The 22,767-nt window shown below is 36.1% G+C and overlaps 2 protein-coding genes across 2 annotated transcripts; both read left to right on the forward strand.

Annotated features, from left to right (window-relative positions):
* The first annotated feature begins 3,359 nt into the window (after nucleotides 1-3,359).
* LOC147539452 (aspartic proteinase 36-like) lies at nucleotides 3,360-13,236 on the forward strand. The gene is made up of 10 exons (XM_086641194.1): nucleotides 3,360-3,744; nucleotides 3,972-4,101; nucleotides 4,714-4,961; nucleotides 6,715-6,939; nucleotides 7,919-8,081; nucleotides 8,172-8,245; nucleotides 10,049-10,139; nucleotides 10,870-10,945; nucleotides 12,310-12,381; nucleotides 12,998-13,236. Exons 1-10 carry the CDS (start codon nucleotides 3,536-3,538, stop codon nucleotides 13,144-13,146), a joined length of 1,437 nt encoding a protein of 478 aa, XP_086497320.1. The 5' UTR covers nucleotides 3,360-3,535; the 3' UTR covers nucleotides 13,147-13,236.
* A 4,239-nt stretch (nucleotides 13,237-17,475) lies between these two features.
* LOC147539453 (uncharacterized) lies at nucleotides 17,476-20,467 on the forward strand. Its single transcript, XM_086644093.1, has 2 exons — nucleotides 17,476-18,865; nucleotides 18,965-20,467. The coding sequence occupies exons 1-2, from the start codon at nucleotides 17,554-17,556 to the stop codon at nucleotides 19,564-19,566; spliced, it is 1,914 nt and encodes a 637-aa protein (XP_086500219.1). The 5' UTR covers nucleotides 17,476-17,553; the 3' UTR covers nucleotides 19,567-20,467.
* The last annotated feature ends 2,300 nt before the right edge of the window (nucleotides 20,468-22,767 follow it).

Below are 22,767 nucleotides of genomic sequence, written 5' to 3' on the forward strand. Positions count from 1 at the left end.
TTTTCTTCTTCTTCTCACTATCTCTCACAAATTATGGACTTCAGTTAATATTTTTTTAATGTTCTTTGAAATTTATTACATTTTAATTTATAGAGAATGAAAAATGACAAAAGATTGAGGAAGTGAGAAGGAAGATGTGTAATGATTTGACATTTTATGTGAAATTTTTTTTATTGTAATTCATTAGTTGAGAAGGAAAGAAATATCTTTGTTTCATTGTTTCGTCCGTATCTTTGTTTCATTGTTTTATTGTAATTCATTAGTTGAGACAGAAAGAAATATCAAGAGATTTATTACTTCGTGTATTCTTCATAAAATTTCATAGTCATGGCGAGTTTTATTGTTCTATAAGAGAAATAATATGTTAAAAGATCAAATAGAGAGGGAAAAATTTCATTGGGCATGCCTTTCAACTCCTTTCCAAAAAAATCTTTCGCTTTTTATCGACATTTTCCTTTGACCATTTTTTTAAACGGGTTTATTTTTCTTACTTCATTGATAATATTTGTTCAGTTTTTGATACTTTAATACTACAATTATTTTCTCTTCAACTAGGTTCCCACCGCGTCCTAAAGACGCGGTAGATCCCTTTTGACTAATGCCTTTGTCATTGCATCCGTCGTGGTCGACCACCTTTCAATGGTGTATGTATCTCGAAGTTGTGTATATCCAAATGAGAACGCATCACGGATTTCATCTCTACACCATCTAAGATGACACAAAGATCTGTGATTCGCATAGAATATGCGAATTACAGGTCCCTGTACAATGTTGGATGGTGTAATAATGAACCCAGTGATACGGTCACATCTGGATATGCACAACTTCGAGTAGACACACCATTGAAGGGTGGTCAACCACGACGGATACAATGACAAAGGTGTTAGCCAAAAGGGATCTACCGCGTCCGTAGGACGCGGTGGGAACCTAGTTTTGATTTAAATGTCCTCCGACGTTAGCAAGATGGATTTGTCGCGTTCGTAGGACGCGGCGGAAACCTAGTTCAATAAAAAAATATCAATATCAATATTATTATATTAATATTATAATGAATCTATCTCTTGATGGTCAAAACGACTCCTCCATTCTCTCCTAACCCCCTCCTCAATTTTCTCCAGACCAGATTCCTAGATCTTCAATTATTCTGGAGGAGGGTTTTCTTCTCCGGAATTTCCTCTCGTTATGTATATATTTTTCTTTTAATCTATGGTAATCTTTTTAGTAGTAGAGTTTCGAGTTTCTGTTCTAGATTTGAGAGATTTTCAAGAAAGGAGAGGAAACTAGAAGGTATTTTCTATATCCAAATTTCTTTCTCTTCCCCATCGATTTGGGTTTCTGTATCTTGATGATAAGAAGAAAATATCATATGAGAATGAAAAATTATACATAAACAAGAAGAAGATAAAGTTATGAAATCACTCAACCTTCATCTTCGAAATCAAGTATAATAATTCGTCTCCGAGAAACTTGGTGGTGCTCTTGATGAAACCGTAATTCGTCTCTACTTGGTCATCCTGATTACATATAATTAATTATTATAATTCACGACCTTTATGATCTCTTTCGTGATCTTTGGGATCTTTTATTTGTGACCGTTAGGGTCTTTTTATTTTATTTTTTCAATCTTGTACTTCCTTTCCCTTCATGTTGTCTTTAATTTTGTAAGTTTCATTTTGTTATTTACTTGAGTATACCCATGTTGTACTCAAAAAAGTCAAAATCATCAAAACCATGTAATTTGTTGGAATGTATTTCTTCTACGAAAGAAATTATGGTTTATTTAAAAAAAAAGTATTATGAATCTAATAATTATTATTATTTTTATTGTCATTAATTATTTTTGCTACGGAATAATTTTTTCGTGAAAATACCTATAAATGTCTTTTATTTTCTGGATGACATTCTTTTTCCAAAAGCTTTCGAGTTTATCCTAAAAAAATACTAAAATATCTACCAGCGTCCGTCTAAATATCTTGAAAAGTTAGGGATCACGTATTCCAAAAGAATAGCATAGACATTAAAGGACACTTGAAATGTCCCAAACAAATATCAGAGATACTGAAAGACATTAGAAATGTCGCGAACGAATAACACAGTCATTGGTGAACATTTGAAAGTTCAAAACGAATAACATAGACATTGAGGATCATTTCAAATGTACTCAACCTATAATAGTAACTACAATATAGGTGGATATTGCCATATCCAACAACTAACCCCAATAATACTAACCTAAGAGCATCTCCAATGAAAAACAACATATAGTCACATTGACAGCTAGAGTGTATGGCTAATTGGCTACTGGATTTATGTTTTACAATATTTGGTTCTGCATTGTCTGGTCATGGAATTGTCCATGGTGAACAGTGAAGTAAACTTGAATGAGATACTAGAATAGGTATTATTAGAAAACAACATTGAGAATGTTGCCCTATCACCTCTGGTATTGCCCCAGCAAATGATTTTCAACACAATCATCTTCTTCAGTTCTTCAATATCTATCTCATACTTCTACTTCACTAAATACTACTTAAAGTTATGTCACACTCACACAACAAGTTGACCCTCTACTTTTATTCATCCAACCCCATTCTACAACAACCATTTATAATGAACCTACACTATAGATAATGTTGAGAATCATCCATATCACACACACACACACACACACACACAATGGTCCCTAAATCAAAATTGCTATTAGAACTAAACATCAATTATTTTTCATTAATCTCCTATATATTTACACTACTCCAAAACGGAAAACAACTCTAAATGACACACTAGAACAGTGTAAGAATTTAATTATTCAAAAGAAGGTTAAAACTTGGTCTTTGGTACCAATGAACTTTTTCATGAATTTAATGGCGGTAAATTGATTTAATGTATAATATTCACGATTGATGATCCGATTAATGAATATAAAATGCCATGCCAAAAGGTGCTGGCAGTTTTGGCATGTGGACGACGACCAGGCCATACCATAACTACCAACATGGTCATTAAACGGACTCACGTCAGGCTGTTTCCAAATCGACCCATTATAAATCCCATATGTCAAGTTCAAAAATGCTCAACTGACAAAAACTTGGAGCACCACGTGCGGACGGGTATTACAGACGGATAAACGGACAACCTGAACGGATGGACGCATGCAGTACATTGGTTACGCCCCCTTGCCTGCACCCGTCCACTAAACATCTATCGGGTGGGCAGAGTTTGACCGGCTCGGTCACCGGGCGTCCACGGGCTCTTCGGACGCGAGCAGACGTGGGCGGGGATTGGGCCATCTTCGGACGCGAGCGGGGCGTGTATTGGGCCACAGGCCAAAATCCCACCCCTAGCCAGGCCGCCACATTACGTCTCGACCCCCGTCGGCTCCAAATTTGGAGCAGTTTAACATTTCTCTCGGCAGTATTCCCCTATCTTTCTCTCACTAAACTTCACTTCTTCATTTCCCTCCTCTCCCTCTCTCTATAAAATCCGAACAGTCGTCGTCTGTGTAATCTTCTCTCTTCTTTCTCTCTCTCTAAAAATGGATTTCAGGTGGATCTGCAGTTTATTTGTAGTTCTTCTTCTAGTTGTCAATGTTTATGGAACTGGTGTTTTCCGTGTGGATCATAAATTTAATGGAAGAGATCGTTCTCTTAGTGATATGAAGGCGCATGATAGCCTCCGCCATACTCGGTTTCTAGCTGACATTGATCTTCCTTTAGGTGGCAATAACGATCCTGTTGATGCTGGGTTTGTTTTTATTTCCCTTTTTTTTTGTGAAATTATGTTCAAAATTTCTAGCTTTTGAACTTATTAAACCTTTGTTTGGTTCAATTTTTCAATTTCTTTCAGTTAGATTTTGATATCTTCATGATCAAGGGCTAATTTCTCATGTTCGAATAGCTATTAGTTTCAAATTGATTTTCAATTTTGTAAGGTGTTAGTTATATTGAGCTCAATTGAAACTTCTATTTTAGGCTTTACTATGCTAAAATTGGGATTGGGACTCCTTCAATTGATTATTATGTGCAAGTTGATACGGGAAGTGATATTTTTTGGGTGAATTGCATTGAATGCACTAAATGTCCCAAGAAAAGTAGCCTCAATGTAAGTTTTTCTATTCCCTTTTCTTTGCTTCTTTCTTTTATAAACTAATCTGTCAAGGATGGGGGGATGTCATTTGTTACCCATTTGTCATAGAATACCGAGGAATTGACTATGACATTCCATATTTTAGTTCTATACTATAACCACTAACAAGTAGGAACTCGTTACAGTAGTATGGACATGGCGTTACTCCTTTCACTTCATATTTTGTAATACTCTTGCCATGTTTACATATAAATGTTGAATATTTGGAAAAGAACAAATACTTGAGAATTTCACAGAGCCAAAACTGGTTAGAGCCAACATAGTCCACTTTTGCCCACTTTTAGTAGTTCAATAAGCAAACTGATACTGACCTAAGCAGTCAGACTCTGGAAACCCGAATAACTCGGGCATTTTGTACACCACCGCGCCTGTGGCTGAGTTGAGTCTCTGCGAGTTACTTCCTTAGTCCCTTGGGATTGGGGTACCCCAGCTGCGTTAGGACCGACTATCGAGCTTAACTACTTAGATATTAAGTTAGTAACATGTTGGCACCCGAATGATGTTGTACTACAACAATGATATCCTGTTTTTGTGAATAATATGGTGGGAGGGGTTGCTTATGTACAGGTAGACCTCAAATTATATGATCCCAAGGCTTCTGAAACTTCGAAATATGTTTCATGTAAACAAGAGTTTTGTGCTGCTACATATGAAGGTGGTATTCCAAGCTGTACATCAGATATGCTTTGTGAATATAGAGTGGTATATGGAGATGGGAGCTCCAGTTATGGTTACTTTGTAAATGATCTAGTACGGTATAATCGAGCATCTGGAAATTCTCAAACCATGTCAGCAAATGCAAGTGTTACATTTGGGTGAGTTACTTTTGTTGTCTTTGATAGTGTTAACATTTGTTACTCTCAACCCCAAGGAATAAAATTTCGGTTTCAGTGGAAATTTCAGCCAGTTTCAAAATGGAAATGTTTCGTAGAAATATTTTGGTTAGTGTGGAAATTTCACAAATCCATGGAAATGATAGAAATACGATGCAATTGTACATAACAAGATTATTAAACCATAATGAAGTACAAAAACGATGTATATAACAGATTAACAAAAACTTTTAGTTTGAGGGTATTAACAATTACACAGTTACATCCAAGAGGTAATTGAATAACTTCTTCAAAATATCACTTAAAAGATAACATTTTTTACTGATAATAGTTAATAGTTACAAACTCTATTAGTTTGAGAAAGTATCGTCAATTACACAATTATATCAGGGGTATTACTAAGATAAAATCAATTTAGGCAGTTAAGTCAGGGGGTAAATCATTCAAATAGATTTAAAAAACATTTAGAACATAATATAAAAATCAAGAGATATCTATGAGAAATGAAGAAGAAAATGAAGATGAAAAAGATGAAGGAATAGATATGTTTTTAGTTTCTCCGGATTTTTTTGCTGGATTTCAATTATGTCAGTGGAAATTTCCATCATGTCGGTGGAAACTATGCAGGAAATAGTTGTAAGTGTGATTTCGTGCACCTAATCTAAATTTAGGAAACGTTTCGCAAAATTTCAGTGAAAACGAAGGGCCTATGACTTGACAACCTAAAGCCATGAGGCAATATAACCAGACAAAATGCTAATGTTAACTCCTAAAATGTGTACTGTATTGGTGTCATAAGCCATTAAGCCCAACAGAGAAGGGCCATGACTTGACAACCTATTCTAAACAAAGCTTTCTCCAAGTTGAAAGCGTTTCTGATATTCTTCTATTGGATTAAATTTGAGTTATCAAAGGCTGTTCTTTGGAGCCTCAGGGCAGTAAGTAGATTAATTGTTCTTTTTTGTCTTCAAGTGCTTACTTTGAAATGTTTATGTTTCACAATGCACCGTATGCATTTCAGCTACATCCCGACCACTATAATTCGTGTGTGAGTGAGTGTGGAAGTAATCAAAAGTCCAAAACTACAATCTTGTGATCCATATTCTGATCACAGACTTATAACCGATTAACCGTGATGTCTGTTACTACCTTTGCTTTGAAAATCTAATTTCTTTGACTGTACCATACTTAAATGCCCTCAGTTATGCATGGTTGCAATATCACTGGAGTGTGCCAACACTCCATAATAAGCTAATTTTGTTATTCATAACAGAAGATTTTTACGGACTATTGTCTTAATGACTTAACATATATTTGCTAATGTAATGAATGTGACTTTTTCTCAGTTTTTAAAAGTTGAAATTACCTATTTTATGTTTGAAGACGAACAACAAAGACAACATTTCAACAATTTCTTGTTTCTAATATATACTTTGAGATAAAATTCCCTTAAGTATTTTATTTCCTCATACAGGTACTCGCTTTGCATGTACGAGGTGATGTTTACGTTGATTCTTCTACGAACCTTTCTTTTATTATTATTATTTTATATTAATATCCAGTTATTAAGTTTATCATATATAACTTGTTCTCTAAATTTATGTTGGGTTCTCAAATGTCATATTAGTATCATCATTCTAATTTCTGAGTATTGTTATTGTTTCTTGTTTTGTTTTTGCCATGATATAAGGGCTGCTGACTGCTTAATCTCATAACGTTTGTTTTTTGTGGGTAGATGTGGCGCAATACAATCTGGGGATCTAGGTGTATCTACTGGAGCACTCGATGGATTACTTGGGTTTGGACGAGCAAACTCATCCTTTATTTCACAGCTAGCCTCAACAGGGAAAGTGAAAAAGATGTTTGCGCATTGCTTAGATGGCATAAATGGTGGTGGAATCTTTGCCATTGGACAAGTGGTGCAGCCGAAAGTAAAAACAACTCCATTGGTACCAAATCAGTATGTAGTTGCTATTTTTCTGTGTGAAGATGTTCAAAAGAATCAGAACTGTTTGACCTGCTTCTTACCTTGTTATTCGCTTTCTTATGTTCTTAAAAGAGATTTTCCATCAACTTTATTTATTACATCTGGTTCTCCATGTTGAGTTAACACATGGATTTGATTCTCTTCCCACTCCCCAACTGTTATATTTTGAGGTATAATGCCTATCGACATTTAATTCAGGAGCCCATGACAATGCTGATGCAGATCGTCCCCCCTTCCACTGAGCGAAGGAAGTGCATTTGTTTACGCTCGAGAAGTTCTAAACTTCTGATATCTTGCCACATGCTTAGTGAAAATGAATTCCAGGTGTTTTTCAGACTCCCATAGAGTGATAAGCAATGCCTTTCCTGGTGAACCTATTCCACATTTTTGGTTTTTCTTAGAACAAGGGAATAAATGGATATAATAAAGTAGAACTTTAAAGAGTCTTTCGTTAAAGAAGACCTAATTGATCAATTGTAGAAATCTTTGTAACCTGCTTTGGTTTGTCTATGAACTTTGGAGTTGTTTTAACTGTGAGGAACTTGAATACAATAATGATGGGTAAGATGCAACTGTCCAAATTAGGCAATATTATACTGACACCACTGGATTTTTTTTTCTGACAAGTGACCACAAAGTCGTTGTTCATATCTTCACATTTTCTGATTAGCCAGTACTTCTATATCTTGCAATTCAAAATATTCTAGTTATTTTAGCTGGAGTACTTATTTCTCAAGTAACCTTCTGTTATGATCAATTATAATGAGACACCTGAGCTTAAACATTTGAATTGACAGCAAATGTTGTGATCTTATGTTCTGTCTATGTTAATAACAGTTAGTATTTACCTTCTAGATATTTGGTCAATATGTTGTGCTTTTCATTAGTATATAATTAAGTTAGGTCGTAGTTTATGTTGTTCTACATGTTGATGTATTAATAATTTTGTTAGGCCACATTATAATGTCAATTTGACGGCAATTGAGGTTGGCGAGGCTACTCTAAAACTTCCGACAGATGCTTTTGAGACTGGAAATAGGAAAGGGACAATAATTGACAGTGGGACGACTTTGGCTTATCTTCCAGAGGCAGTTTATGAGTCAATGATGAAAGTGGTAAGATACATCGGCAAAAACTTTTTCACTTATATACATCAAGAAAGGATATGCATAACTCTTTTGCCCTTTTCTTTTCGCTTTAACTAGATACTATCTCAACAGTCTGATTTGAGGCTAAGTACCTACGAAGATCAGTTTCAATGCTTCCAATACAGTGGGAGGTATTATCTCTTGCTAAATCACGTTGATCTTTGAAGTTTTATCCCTTCAATTTACATGCTGTTGAAATTTAGTGAGTTATTTATTCTTGAAAGCAACGACTATTTTTTTCTTTTCTTCTCGAGCTCATTTATTACCCAGCGGAATACCCTTTCTTAACAGCGTGATGATGACTTATTCCTTATCTACTCTGCTTTTTAAATTACAGATTGCAGTACATGTACTATTTTGAACCCATAACTCTTGATTAGATATGCCTTTTCGCTTTGGGGTTGGCCATTCTGTTGTATTTATATTGAACCTATAACTCTTGATTACAAAGAAACAGTTTCTATTATCGATTTTAGGAGGACCCCTCAAGTTTGGCAAGGTATTTTTCACACTCGTAAGCTTTCATGGTATTGAGCCTCCCTGAAAGAGAGGCAAAGATATCACCATATTCCGAAGTAAAGAGAGATTTTATTTGGTAATGATTTATGGTTCTCTGTCATCCTATATTTCTTAGAGGGAAATGTTAACAGTATTGAGCTAATATGTAAGTAACTTATAGCAGGCTCAGCATGAATATCGAACTACTTCAGATCTAGCGCAGACTCACCAGCTGTTGGTCTACCATGATAGTTGAACCACAGTTTCTTTTGGTCAGCAATAGTTATTCATAAACAATTAAAGACCCAAAAAAAGTAGGAGGTAAAGTCGATTGGAGAGTGTACAGAAAAGTTCAAACCCAATTCAAATCTCAAGTAACTTAGAACTTCAGCAACATTCCTTCATTTTAAATATAATGAGTTTCAAACTCAATTCACATCTCAAGTAACTTAGAGCTTCAATACCGTTACTTCATTTTGAATATAGTGACTAAAATGTTTTCTCTAAACTTGTACTGAGATACCCCGAAGAAGTGTTAGGAGGCGCCAAGAAACCAATACCGAATACTGGAATGCTGAGTCTCTGTTTTTTATTTGTTATTTTCATTTCAATTGCCTGTTGATCTCTCTCTATATATAGATGGAGGTCCTCAGTAGATGAGTTTGGTAACTAAATCATGTAAGTGGATATGAAACTAGTGACTTAGGTGCTGTTTTTTTTTTTTTTTTTTTTTTTTTTTTTTTTTTTAAGTTGAATACGATCTTTGTATAGTTTTATTTGTTTTGCTTTCTTTTATCCTTCTACTGGATTTAGATCTTAAAACCAATGTTTGTATCCAATGCATATGTTTTTAGCACTAAAAACAAATCGGAATTTGAGAACACTTATTTTAGTATCCGATTTTACTACACAAGGAAATGCATACAAAAACTCAAATAATACAAGTAATTTGCACATTGAAGTCAAAAACAGATTCAGCTCTCTATAAAAAACAACCAGCACCTTACTAAAACTCTAAGCTTTTCTATATTAAGATTTAGGACTCTAAATAAAAAGTCAAACATCAAACCCACTCCTGTGTCTGACAGTTTTCTGATGTCAGATGATTCACTCACCAGTTATTCTGTCAGTTATAAACAGGCACTATGTAAGTGATGTATGTGTTTGACTTGCAATTCTTCTAGTTGACAAGGGTCGTTTCAATTTGAAATCAACTTGCTTCATCAGTTCATCACTTCATTGTTTTCATTATACTGCTAAGTGATTGTTTTTTTTTGTTTTGCTAATAAAAAGGAAAAAAAGGAATTTGGGTATTTACACAATTTAACTATCTCCGACTGTTTGTTGTAGTAATTATCTTAGAATGATTCCCTTTTGTTCAAACGATGATGTATAGAAAGGTTTTACTGATATAGTTTTCTACTTTTCCTTTGCAGTGTCGATGAAGGATTTCCAAACGTCACTTTCCATTTTGAAAATTCACTGACCCTGGTAGTTCATCCACGTGATTATTTGTTCCTATACCGTGTAAGTCATTGACTTTCAAAATGTCAACAACCGGTGTGTAACTTTCTTTTGCCGTTGACTAGTGTGAATAGTATTAGAATATTTAACTTTTCGAGGGTAGGCAAGATATGTGGCCTAGGAACGCTTTTGTTGCCAATCAACAACTAGTAATTCTTCAACGTAATATTTTTTTTAGTATTGTTAGCTTCTTGACTTGTGTATTGCATGAACCTTATGTGTACACCCTAACCTGTAAGCACTGAAAATCAAATCGAAAATTCTCTGTATAGTGTATACCAACTGAGTTGTTACTTTTCAAGCTGGTAAACTATTTTACATGTTTATTATTTTTCACACGATAACTAGTTAAGCACGGCAAGTCTTGATGATAATTGCTAAATGTTTAGTATTTGGAACACTTGAACCAATTCTTTGACTCATATCCCATTAATTATACATTTAGAAAGTCACTATTTCCTCGTTTGCATCTACTTCTAAATAATATTAATATTTTACTAGCAGCTCTATTCAAATTGGGGCGGTAGTTCGTCACCTTGCAGTTTGGACTTAGAGATTTGATAATTCCCATATCTAATCAGCTTTTCCCCTTTTGACATAGTTGCATGACTTCTCTTTCACTTCTAACATCCCCGGAAATTGCCACTGAAGACCCTTTCTCATCCCCCTTGTAGGTTGAATTTAATCTTGTGCTTATGATTTGGGCTACTTAATTTTTAATAACATTTTGCAGGATAATATAAGGTGCATTGGTTGGCAAAATGGCGGAATGCAATCCAAAGATGGGAGGGACACATTTCTTTTGGGAGGTACTGTCTTAAAAGTGCATGAGACCATTTGTCATTTGAATCTGCCAATAGCCTGCTTTGGTTGGGCCAGAAGAAAATAGTGAAGCCGGCAACTGTCTTAAAAAATAAGACAGTTGAGAAAAGAAGTAATTTTGTTCATGCCCAACATGGACAGTCAAGTTGGATGAGCATATTAATTATCTTGTTCATAGTTGTCTTCGTTACTAATAACTACTAAGCTGATAGTTATCACTTGCCCATGACTCATGAGTAACTCAGTTTTGGCGTATAAGGCCTCCAAATCTAACCTAAGTATCCGCACCTACAGAGCATATTGCCTGTTGGTTTCTCTACTATTTATAAATTGTGCATCTTGTCTCTTCGAAGTGAAATGAAACCCATTTTCCTTAGGCTAACATGGTGCTTACATCCCTTCGAAGAAAAGTACTTTTTGACTACCTTTGCTTTTCATAGATCATTGCAGGGGAGTGGTGTTTCTTTACGTTATGAACCCCTTCATAAAAGGATTTAACTGAGATCTTTTCCTCACCTTTTAGATTACAAAACTTTTGTCTTTTTCCTCAAACATAGTGGCGACGCTTTCTATATTTGCTAGTTTTGTTACTCTAGCTTCCCCTTGCCACTCGTATCAGGTCATTCTCCATCCAATGACCACCAGTTGGACCACATCCTGAAGTAGTTGGGATTTGGGTGTACCCCTACAACGTTATGTGAACATGTGATTGGTTCCTAGTTTTTAGGACACCAATTTTGGAGTGAAAACCAAAGAAATTGAAAACTATGGCAATCTTTGAAAATGGGTTTTTTGGGTTCTGAAAATTTGTTATTGTTTCCTCTATATGGATGTATTTCAACAAAATATTTCCCTTCAAGCAGGACTGGATTTTACACTGATATCTAAATGTAATACTTTGATTTGGACTTATTCAAATGATTCAAAACTATGCTATAACAGAATGTTAGAGTTCTTTCCTTTAAAGTACACGAGTTATTCGGAAATTATATGCGAACTGAAAATCAAGTATGCGACTGACAAATCTTCATTGCATCTACCTGAAAAAATCCAGATAAAGTTTTGTTGTACCTGATTTAACGATGCTGCTAATTATTAACATCTGTTGTATGGTTAACAATTTAACATTGATGTGCACACGGATCTCTACATTTTCCTCAAATTCTTGTGATATATCTTTTAAAATTAACGTTCCAACTTACGATTTGCATTAGTAGAAGTTTGTAGAGCCTAAATTATATATTTATTTTAGAACTACTTGGTTACTGATTATTTGAAAATGAAACCAGTCATAATTTATGCTAAATGCCATACTTCCGACGTTGTTAATTGGTGTTACTTTTCCATGCAGATCTAGTTTTGTCGAACAAGCTAGTTGTTTACGATCTCGAAAGTCAGACAATTGGCTGGGCAGAATTCAACTGTGAGTGATGTATACTGACATTCTGGTAGAATAAGTTAGCGCATTAGCTCCGTAGTGTCACTATATTAAGACGTGCAACATTATCGAAGTTCAAGTATGTTATAAATTATGACAAAGTGGTTAATAATGGATTGACGAAGTAAGTGGGATGCACGGAAGTGTTCTCCCACAGAACTTCCAGGACCTCCATAACTCCATAAGGTAGACGAGAGCCATGATTGAAGGCTTTTGTATCGGTCCTGCCAGTCATACAATTTTTACATGTTACAACTTACATCATACATAAAAGATGTTAAGCTAGAGTGATACTTCAACACGATCTCATGCAAGTGCAGGCAAAATATCCCATTATTACCCATTGAGCTAACTATAAGTGTCCAAGTGTACCCGAATATCTGATGACAAAAAAATACTAAAATGGGGCATCCAAGTTACATAGCTTAATTCTTTAAGGTACTCGCTGATACCAAAGAAAGCAAGTCAATTATCGTGAATAGAGAACCATTTGAAGGATAAACGCTCATTGATATACTTTTTCTGTTGTTGGGCATGAGAATGAGATTATATATTTATGTTGGACTAAGAATTTAAGTTTCCTTTTTTTGATTGACTACAGGTTCGTCTAGCATCAAAATGCAGGATGAGCTGACTAGGTCAGTCTACCAAATCAACTCCCACAATCTTTCTTCAGCATGCAGTATTGAAGTTGGAAGATTTATAACATTCTTGTTACTAATCGCCATATTGTGTAATTTGATTCATTGAATTATTGCAATTGTGGATAATACATCCCCATTGATTTGGTTGTATATTACTCTCCAATGAAAAGTTATGAATACTTCTTAGTTGCGTCCATTTTCCGTTTGTTGCACTCGCTTTATAATTTCTCTATTTATGTTTTGAGGCCTTGTTTCAAGCCTCTTTTGTGGAGTCCAGGTAATATATCTTCTGGGCTTTATAAATGATGTTCTAATTAAGCCCCAGGTGTGGAGGTGCACATCTCTAGGGCATTGGACTGGTCAAGATACTGCCACGAGGACATGTCATGATATCCATTTTCAGAAGGCACGGCATAGGACAGAATAACTAACGGGATCAAAATATTTCAGCACTCCTATTGGGTCAGAGGCTCTTAGTAGCGCTTCAACCCTTAGCCCAGTTTCACTTTCTTTCGGTAATAGAAAATTAGGAAGACCTTGTAACATGATCTGCCTCGCTACTTCAGTTCTGAGTCAGCGTACTTGCATTTCCAAGAATCAGACCTTCTTTTAGGGAAAGAAGAAAACAGTTGATTATGCTTGTGCTTGTTATTTCTCCATGAAAACTACATTTACAGGTGAAATTAAGCAGCAAAGGAAGAAAAAGAAAAGCAGAAATAACAATAAGTAGCAGCAAATTAGTCCTCGAAGAATTACAAGCGGTCAGGTACAGGGTGTTTCTGGCTTCATTCACACTGGAAATACCAGGTACTAGGTGAAATGTTAAACTTAAGGTGAGTATAGTTAAAAGTGATCTTTTGCAGGGGAGGTATCGGCAACCCACCATTAATAACACAGTCGCCTTTTCCGAGTACTTTGAGAAGCCTAGGGTTTACAAGATTTTGTGAAAAGTTTCCACATTTCACATGAATATTGATTGCAGGACACATTGTGCAGTTGTTTTGAACTTCTACCTTGAATTTTGGTGGATTTCCAAATCCTACTTGTGTTTGTCTCACTGTTGGAGTGTTATTAACATCACATTTTGCACTCATACCTGCAGATATCATAGCATTTTGTTAGTAGATGAAACCAAGCAGATGAAATTAACTACAAATATTGAAGGTTAGTGAGATGATTGATATGTGAAATCAGATATATGGGGAATGAGTTCATCTGTTTGATGAAAAAGTGGTATAATTTTGTGACAGTTTCTGTTTTCTTGGAAATTTGCTGTTTTCACTGCTTATCAGGAGGAACGAGGATTAAAATTTGGTCGAAATAACCGAAATATGTCCATTCCCACGCACGCCGAACAGAAATTTAATGACTGTAATATTTCAATTCCCATGTCTACTGAAACTTCCGCTGAAACCGAAATTTCATTCTTTGATCAGAAGCCGATCAAGAAGATAAATCAAACCGAAAGGATGGGTTTGAAGATCTGTAAATGATCAGACATGCAGAAATTATCTGTTTAATAGCAGAGGAGAAACAAACTCTGACAGTTCAAAATGTACAGGAAATATTGCTACTTCTATACTCTATAGTGCAGATAGAAACCACTCAAGATTCAAGAAGTTTTCTCAGATGATTGGGCAACTGAGATCTCAGATGGAGAAGTTGTTTGTTTGGTGGCAGAAACATTGTCAGTCTCTGACAGCTTCATTTTGGAATTAAACCAGGAAATAGAGGTGTTTGGAGGCTTGATCTTTATCATGATGTTCATTTTATGTTTGAATGTAAAGAAGCAAAACCCTAATGGAGAAGAAGAAGAAGAAGAAGGAAGAAAAGGGGGCGAAAACAAACCATGGTGAGGGAAGGAAGCAAAAACAAGAAGAGCCCATAGTACAAACTTCAAAGATGAATAATGGTTTAGCATTATTGTTGTTGGACTTGAATTTGCTGCAATATTTTAAGGTAAGAATTCTAAAACTTACCACTCTTTGGCCTTGTTATATAGGATATAGTGGTGAGAGAATTGAAAAGTGAATAGCTTTGGCATGGCATTCTTCCATTTTTGAAATTGGATGTGTGGCTAGAAAATACTGAAACTTTAGTTTGTATCTCTAGATAAAGAGAATCCAAGCTGCAGAAAATCACTATCAGCCATACAAAACTACTCTCAATACCACTTTCTTACAAGAAAACAAGCAAATGCCATTTTTCCGTACAAGGAGTGTGCAGCTTTTTCCTCTTGTAAGTGCACATGGTGACTTTCATCATCCCATGCTTGTCAGTTATTTGTTCTCGAGCTAAATGCATGTTTCGTATGGAGAGAGTGGCTAAAAGCACCCGAAAATTGCTGTTAGCACCCGGGGAGGAGATTGACAAAGGTCAATCTCTTTGGACCACAAACGTCTCTTGGCACCCGGTTAAAGAGTACACGGATGGACTCGTCCGAAAACCTAAGCAAAGGTCGGGTTCTGCCAGCCAATCCTGACCTTTGTTTTGGGGTTTAGACTGGTCAGTATGAGACCCAGAGAAAGCGTTCGGACTTACCAGTCCAAACTCCTCGGACTTTCCAGTCCAAACTCCTCGGACTGGCCAGTTCGAGTTGCTACCTTGCTTGTTTTGGAGTTGCTATCATAGTCAACCTGAATTTTGCTTCAAGACGAATTCTAATCTAATTTGATTGTCCAATATTACATCTAATTTGATTGTTCAATGTTGGATCTGGATATAATTTGTGTTTTAGGATTTGATGTATTGAAATTACTTGTTCTGGGGCTTTCTATTTCAGAACTTCACGATTAAGAAGAAGATGGTGATGATTACCAAGGAGAAGAAAATGATTGTGAACATTTATTTTGTCATGGTGGTTTTGATGTTTTAGGGTTTCATGGTGGTTTGATGCTTCATGATTTCATGGCGGTCCTTTTTAAGTGACAATGATGGTGATGATACGAAAGAGAAGAAGCACGAAGAATAAACAAAGAAGAAACAAAGGAGAAGAAGAAGACGAACATGGGAAGGGAAAAAATAAAGGAACAATCAAAGTGGTCGTTGGGAGTCTGACATAGGTCGGTACCAGGCACCAACAAACAGTCCGCGCGAATAGAAATTTTGTTGGGTGTGTTTAGACGCTCCCTTCCTTGGGTACCTTCAGTTCATTATTTAGATTAAGGTGGTGTATAGATCTCAAATTTGGCTCAATCTAGATTGGATCGAGTAGTTAGGTTTTAGATAGTTTGTTTTTGTTAGACTAGGGCTGGTTATGAGTCTATTTTGGTCAGAAATAAAAAGTCTTAAGGGTCCGGCAAAAGGCCCCTGACAGAATTGCTATTCCCCTCGGGTGCTAACTTTGGAAGACACCCAACACCTCCGTTCACTTGCTCTAATTTCTTTTTCTTTTTCTTCAACTTCTACGTCTCTTCTTCTTTTCTTTTGTATCATCATCAAACCATCATGGAAATAACCTTGTTTCCAAACCTTCATCATCGAACCACAATTAGGAGTTCGAGAGAGAAAGAATCTCAATTTAGAGAAAGAAGGAGAGTAAACCATCATGGTAAGAACTTTGATTCCAAACCAACATTGATCTAGAAAGAAAGAACCTTGATTCCAAACCCTTGATCTAAACCACCAATAAAAATACCATCGGACTGGTCCGAGTCCGAGGCTTTGCTTTGGGTTCCGAACGAGTCGATCCTTATCCTTTATACCTGAGTGCCAATAGGTGTTTGGGGTCAAAGTAGATTGAACTTAGTCAATCTCCTATTTCGGGTGCTAACAACCTTATAACTTGGTGCTTTTAGTCGGAAGCAAGTCTTAATTGAGATCTCATATCTAAAATACGTAGAACGACTGGAGCAAGTCCTATTCAGGTGATTTAGCCGAGTTAGACTTATAGGAGTTAGAGTAAACCATGAGAAATAACAAACCCCACGTACATTTTAAGATTTCAAAATATGTGTAATTTATGATTGTGGATTGGAGAGTAGCTAAATTCGGGGTGTGGGGAACCAAGATTTCGTAAGAAAACTAAAGTAAATTCTTTTTAATTTCACTTATTCGTTTAAGTAAAATCTTGTGAATGTGGAAGGGTGCAATTTGCAACAATTTTGACGAATGAATAGTTTAGACCCGACATAATTGCTAGTTTGGGACTAAAATAGAAGTTGGTCAAAATATTGGGCTAAAAAGGTGAGTTTGTCATAACAATTGGTCGAAATAGGAAACCCTAAAAAGAGAGGAATTATTTCTGCACCCATATATATGGTGTCAACTTAGGGAAAATATCTCTCCACATAATAGTACATACTAGCCACGTTGATTAAATCAAACCATCAATTGATCCACTTAAATTGGTTATTACATACAATTCTCCCGCCTTTCATGGAGCCCCCAACAAAAAAAATAATCCCAATTCCATCCATCCTCATGAAGATCTTCCTCATTTTCTCTCTTTCTCTCTCTTTCTTTCTCTTCCTCTCTCTCTCTCTCTCTCTCTGTGGTTGGCTCATTGGCAACCATGGGAGACATAGTAGACCAGATCTTGGCAAAACCAATTCAATTAGCAGATCAAATCATCAAAGTTGCTGACCAAGTTCAATCTTTCAAACAAGAATGTACAGAATTAAAATCCAAAACAGAGAAATTAGCAGCACTACTTCGTTCAGCAGCTCGAGCTAGTTCCGAATTATACGAACGACCCACACGTCGAATCATAGATGATACAGAAGAAGCCCTTGACAAAGCTCTAGCTTTGGTCCTCAAATGTCGTTCTAATGGCATTATGAAAAGAGTTTTTACTATCATTCCTGCAAATTCTTTTAAGAAAATAGCTACCCTAATAGAGAATTCAATTGGTAATGTTGCTTGGCTGTTACGAGTATCGGCGCCAGCTCCGCCCCCTGGGGATGATGGAGAAGATGGATATCTAGGTTTACCTCCTATAGCAGCGAACGAGCCGATTTTATGTCTCATTTGGGAACAAATTGCTACCCTTTTTAAAGGTTCGTCTTTGGATGATCGATCGGATGCTGCTGCCTCGCTCGTATCTTTAGCTCGAGACAATTATCGTTACGGAAAACTTATTATAGAAGAAGGTGGGGTTGGTCCATTATTGAAGTTGGTTAAAGAAGGAAAATTAGAAGGTAAAGAAAATGCAGCTAGGGCTATAGGACTACTTGGACGTGACCCCGAAAGTGTTGAACATATGATTCATGCTGGTGTTTGTTCTGTTTTTGCTAAGATTCTTAAAGATGGACCTATGAAAGTTCAAGCAATGGTAGCTTGGGCTGTCTCTGAACTCGCCGAAAATCATCCAAAATGTCAAGATCATTTTGCTCAAAACAATATAATTCGGTTACTTGTTAGTCATCTTGCTTTCGAAACCGTTCAAGAACATAGTAAGTACGCTATTACTAGTAATCATAAGTCTATTCATTCGGTTTTGATAGCGAATAATGACACAACCAAGAACAACAATAGGTTGAACAATCAAGAAGATGAAGATAAGCAACATACTAGTCAGATTGCTCACCCAATGGGAAATCAAAACCCTACCCAAATGCAAAATGTTGTTGCTAATACATTAGCTAATAGCGTTATCATCAATAAATCGCAATCGAAATCACAAAGCAAGCCTCCAACTCACACAAACACAACAAAGGGTAGTAGTGGAATGGGTAATTCGAATGGGAAATCGAATAATCATCAAAATCAACAACACCCCATTTCTTTATCAGGGACTAGTATTAAAGGAAGAGAATTTGAAGATCCCGCAACGAAAGCGGAAATGAAAGCAATGGCAGCGAAAGCTCTATGGCATTTAGCAAAAGGTAATTCAGCTATATGTAAAAGTATAACAGAATCAAGAGCACTATTATGTTTTGCTGTTCTTCTTGAGAAAGGTCCTGATGATGTTCAATATAATTCAGCAATGGCATTAATGGAGATAGCTAAAGTTGCAGAATACGATACGGATCTTAGACGATCTGCATTTAAACCAAATACACCTGCAGCCAGAGCTGTTTTCGATCAATTACTAAGAATCATGAAAGAAGCGGATTCCGATCTTTTAATTCCTTGTGTTAGTGCTATTGGGAATTTGGCGAGAACTTTCAGAGCTACGGAGACTAGAATCATCGGTCCATTAGTTCGAATAGTTGAACTTGTTGAAGAGAAAGAAGAGGAAGTAATAAGGGAAGCTTTGATTGCACTTTCGAAGTTTGCTTGTCCAGAAAACTATCTTCATGAAAATTATTCAAGGGCCATTATAAATGAAGGAGGAGAAAAACATTTGTTACAAATTGTGTATTTTAATGGTCCTTTGCTGCAAATACCAGCATTAATTCTTCTATGTCATATAGCATATCATGTACCAGATAGTGAAGCACTTGCACAGGCAGGAGTACTTTCAGCTCTTGAATGGGCATCAAAGCAACTCATTCTGATACAAGATCCTATAGTAGAAAATTTATTGCCTGAGGCTAAAGGTAAGTTGGAACTTTATCAGTCTAAGGGGGGTGTAAGATATTGATTGATTCATTATACGCATCAAACAAAAGTATTGCTTCTTCATCTTTCTTCATTGTGTGATATTTTGTCCGAATCATGAATATTTATTGTAGGGGTGTTCGATAGTTTTGTATATGCTTTTTGGCGAATGCCCTTAGTCCCATATGGGCTAAATCAGCTGCATGTTCCTTTGCGCGAACCGTTCTGGTTAGTCTATTGAAGGGAAACCAACTCTGATATGTCATTTTGTATGCGTCCGAGAAGGAGAATTCTATCGATCCAAAAAAGGCTCATAAGTGGTAGCAGGCCCTGGAGACAAAAAAACATACACATTTGACACCCACAGAATGTCCACATGTATTTTGAAATCGAGCAGCTCTTGAATTATGCATAGGAATGATGAGGGAGTTTGCTCGAGAGTAGTGTCTCAAGAATCTCCACTTAAAATGTCGTGATTTAACCCTCTTGGGAGACCTTTTAAGTATCATGAAACACGCTCTAGGTGAAGAAAAGACATAGAAGTTGAAACGTAATCGATGAGAATCCAATACAATAGTCCTCGTAACATAGAATCGAGAACACCCCATTGTTATAAATTAAGAAAGGAATATAAAAATCATATGACACCCTTCATTCTTTTGGAACGCGCCATCTTCGAGTTATGCATGTGTTTGGGAATGACAAGGAACACCAAGCGAGGGTGAACTTGAGGGAAGGTATGAACCCCTTCTTTGACAACATGAACCCTCTTGACTTCTCTTGTCTTAAGAGTATGTGTTTGAGATAACCAAAATTTGGCTTTTCATTCAATTCATTATTCATGTATTTGTTCATGATGTATCCATGTCATACTAAATGTAATGACTCTTGGAGTTCATGTAAAAAAAATTTACTTTGCAAATGATAGAGTTAAGGTTCCATGATCTTTTGGCAGAAAAATAAAAACTTACAACTTATAAATTATTAAATTAACAATTGATACTTATCTGTGATCATGTCGAAAAATAATTTTTTAATAAAACTACTTCAAGGTGATAGCAACCGCTTTTACATTTACTTCTTCGGATATGCCTAAACACCTCTAGGTAAAAAAGGATTTAATATATTTCCGTTTGAAAGGAAGGCAAACCAAAATGATATCTTTTTTGTTTACACTTCAATGTTAAATCGTTTCTATTTGTATTGTTTATTTTCTTGGTTTTCCTTTTCTGGTCGGAACAACTTTGAATGTTAGTGGGTAATATTTTGTTGTGGTATGAGGGATTGAGGGCATAACCCGTGCTCTATAGTTCTATCAAATGTTAGTGGGTAATATCTTGTTATTTAATCAAGTTTTCGTCTTTTTATCATCTTTCGTTGTGTCTACATCAAACTCTATTTTACGGTTTTGAAAGTCTTGAAAATATTTAACTTAAAGTAGAAGTAGTTATTGTTTGTGTATTCTTGATCCGATTAGTCCATCACCAAATGCATATTTGTGCGGACACCACAAACTTTGTGGTCTTAAACACTATAATTACTCCTTTATTGGCATGGAAAGTGCAATTTTTGGAGCCACTTTTTTAAATAAGCGCATTGACAACATTTTATTAATCACGTTTGTACCCCCAACTATGTATAACTTTGTGTGGAGTGCAGATATGTTTTTTGTTTTTTGCTTTTTGGAAATTGAGTACGATGTACGATAGTCATTACAATGACGTTGATACATCAATGTGATAAGCACGATACTGTCGAATCTATTTGGATTGCAGATATGTTATGTTATCATCTGTTTATCTATTTCAACAAATCGTCACAAAAACAAATCCTACAAGTTTAAGAGCCGGGTGGACCAAACATTTGGAAGCCACAAACAAAGTTAGAAATTGGTCTATATAAATTATGTTGGGAAAGAAATAAAAAAAATTTCTTAGAGTGCGCTCTGGGGACGATTTCAATAACCTTTGCCCCTCCTGCGCGAAGTCTAAACTCTCAACCATTACGTCACAACTTAAATCATATTAGAAACTTATTTGCAATATAATTATTATTTCGAAAGTGATATTTGAAATCCTAAACATGAGATCCGTGATTTTTATATACATCTAATCACATTTATCGAATAATAAATGGAGAAAATCGTGACAACCAAATATATAACCAATGCTTCCTGAATTCGGAAGATGTAATAGTCTCATGTGGCTTAGGTGAGCATTTCGAGACTTGACTTTTGAGATATTTTTTCTGTTCGGATTGAACCCAGTCAGAGCTGGTTCAGACTGTCCCCACCGAACTGGTTCAGACTGTCCCCTCCGACCCAAAACAGGGAGCCCCATGTTTTATGTTTTTCCTGTTCGGACTGTCTCCTCCGACTCGTTCCAGAAACATAAAAAAATAATTACATCAACTTAAATTACCATATCATTCAACCACAACATCCATCCAAAACATCTGAAATATCAACATCCAAAATGTCATTCTATATATCATCCAAAATATCAACATCAGACCGAAGAAAAAATTAACCCAGTTTTCTACGCTTCTTTTCTTAATCTCTTTCTCCGGAATGTTTTCTTTGTAACTAGCCTCCTCCGACTCTCTGAATTCGGTCACCAAAACTATATCTTCTTCATCGTCTTCCTCTGTTGTGTAGCAACTGGTTCTTCGGTCAGAACCGTAGTATCAACTCCCATTCTACTCTGAACTCTACGAGCCCTCTCGCTCCCGGTAGGATGAACACGCTCAGTCATGGAAATAAAGGAATGACCTAAGGTGGAGAATAAACACAACTAAGAAAAACAAATAAGGGAATGAACAAGACACACACACACAGTTCAGACTGAACCCAGTCCGAACTGTCCCCCACCGAACTGGTTCGGACTGTCCCCACCGAACTGGTTCAGACTGACCCCTCCGAAACAGTTCGGACTGACCCCTCCAAAACAGTTCGGACTGGTTCAAGTCCGATCATACACAGATTTAAAGTCGCAAGTATTCAATCACTACAAATTTTTCATAAACAACCATCATGCAAGTACTTCCAAGTATTATTAACATGTAAATCACAAATAAACTTCCTTTACTGAGATGAATTGAAGAAAAACTAAAAATTTATAATTTTACCTAAAAGGAAGATTGAAGGTCTTAGGTCTGCCCTTCTACACCACAAATGAAGCAAGGTGTGCAAGAAAAAGGTCGAGAGGTGAAGGAACTTCTTGTTCGAGCAAGAAATTTGAGAAGA

Source organism: Eschscholzia californica, unplaced genomic scaffold (genome assembly GCF_041429995.1).
Source record: "Eschscholzia californica isolate CP2 unplaced genomic scaffold, dmEscCali1.0.p SCAF_5, whole genome shotgun sequence".
Lineage (NCBI taxonomy): Eukaryota > Viridiplantae > Streptophyta > Magnoliopsida > Ranunculales > Papaveraceae > Eschscholzia > Eschscholzia californica.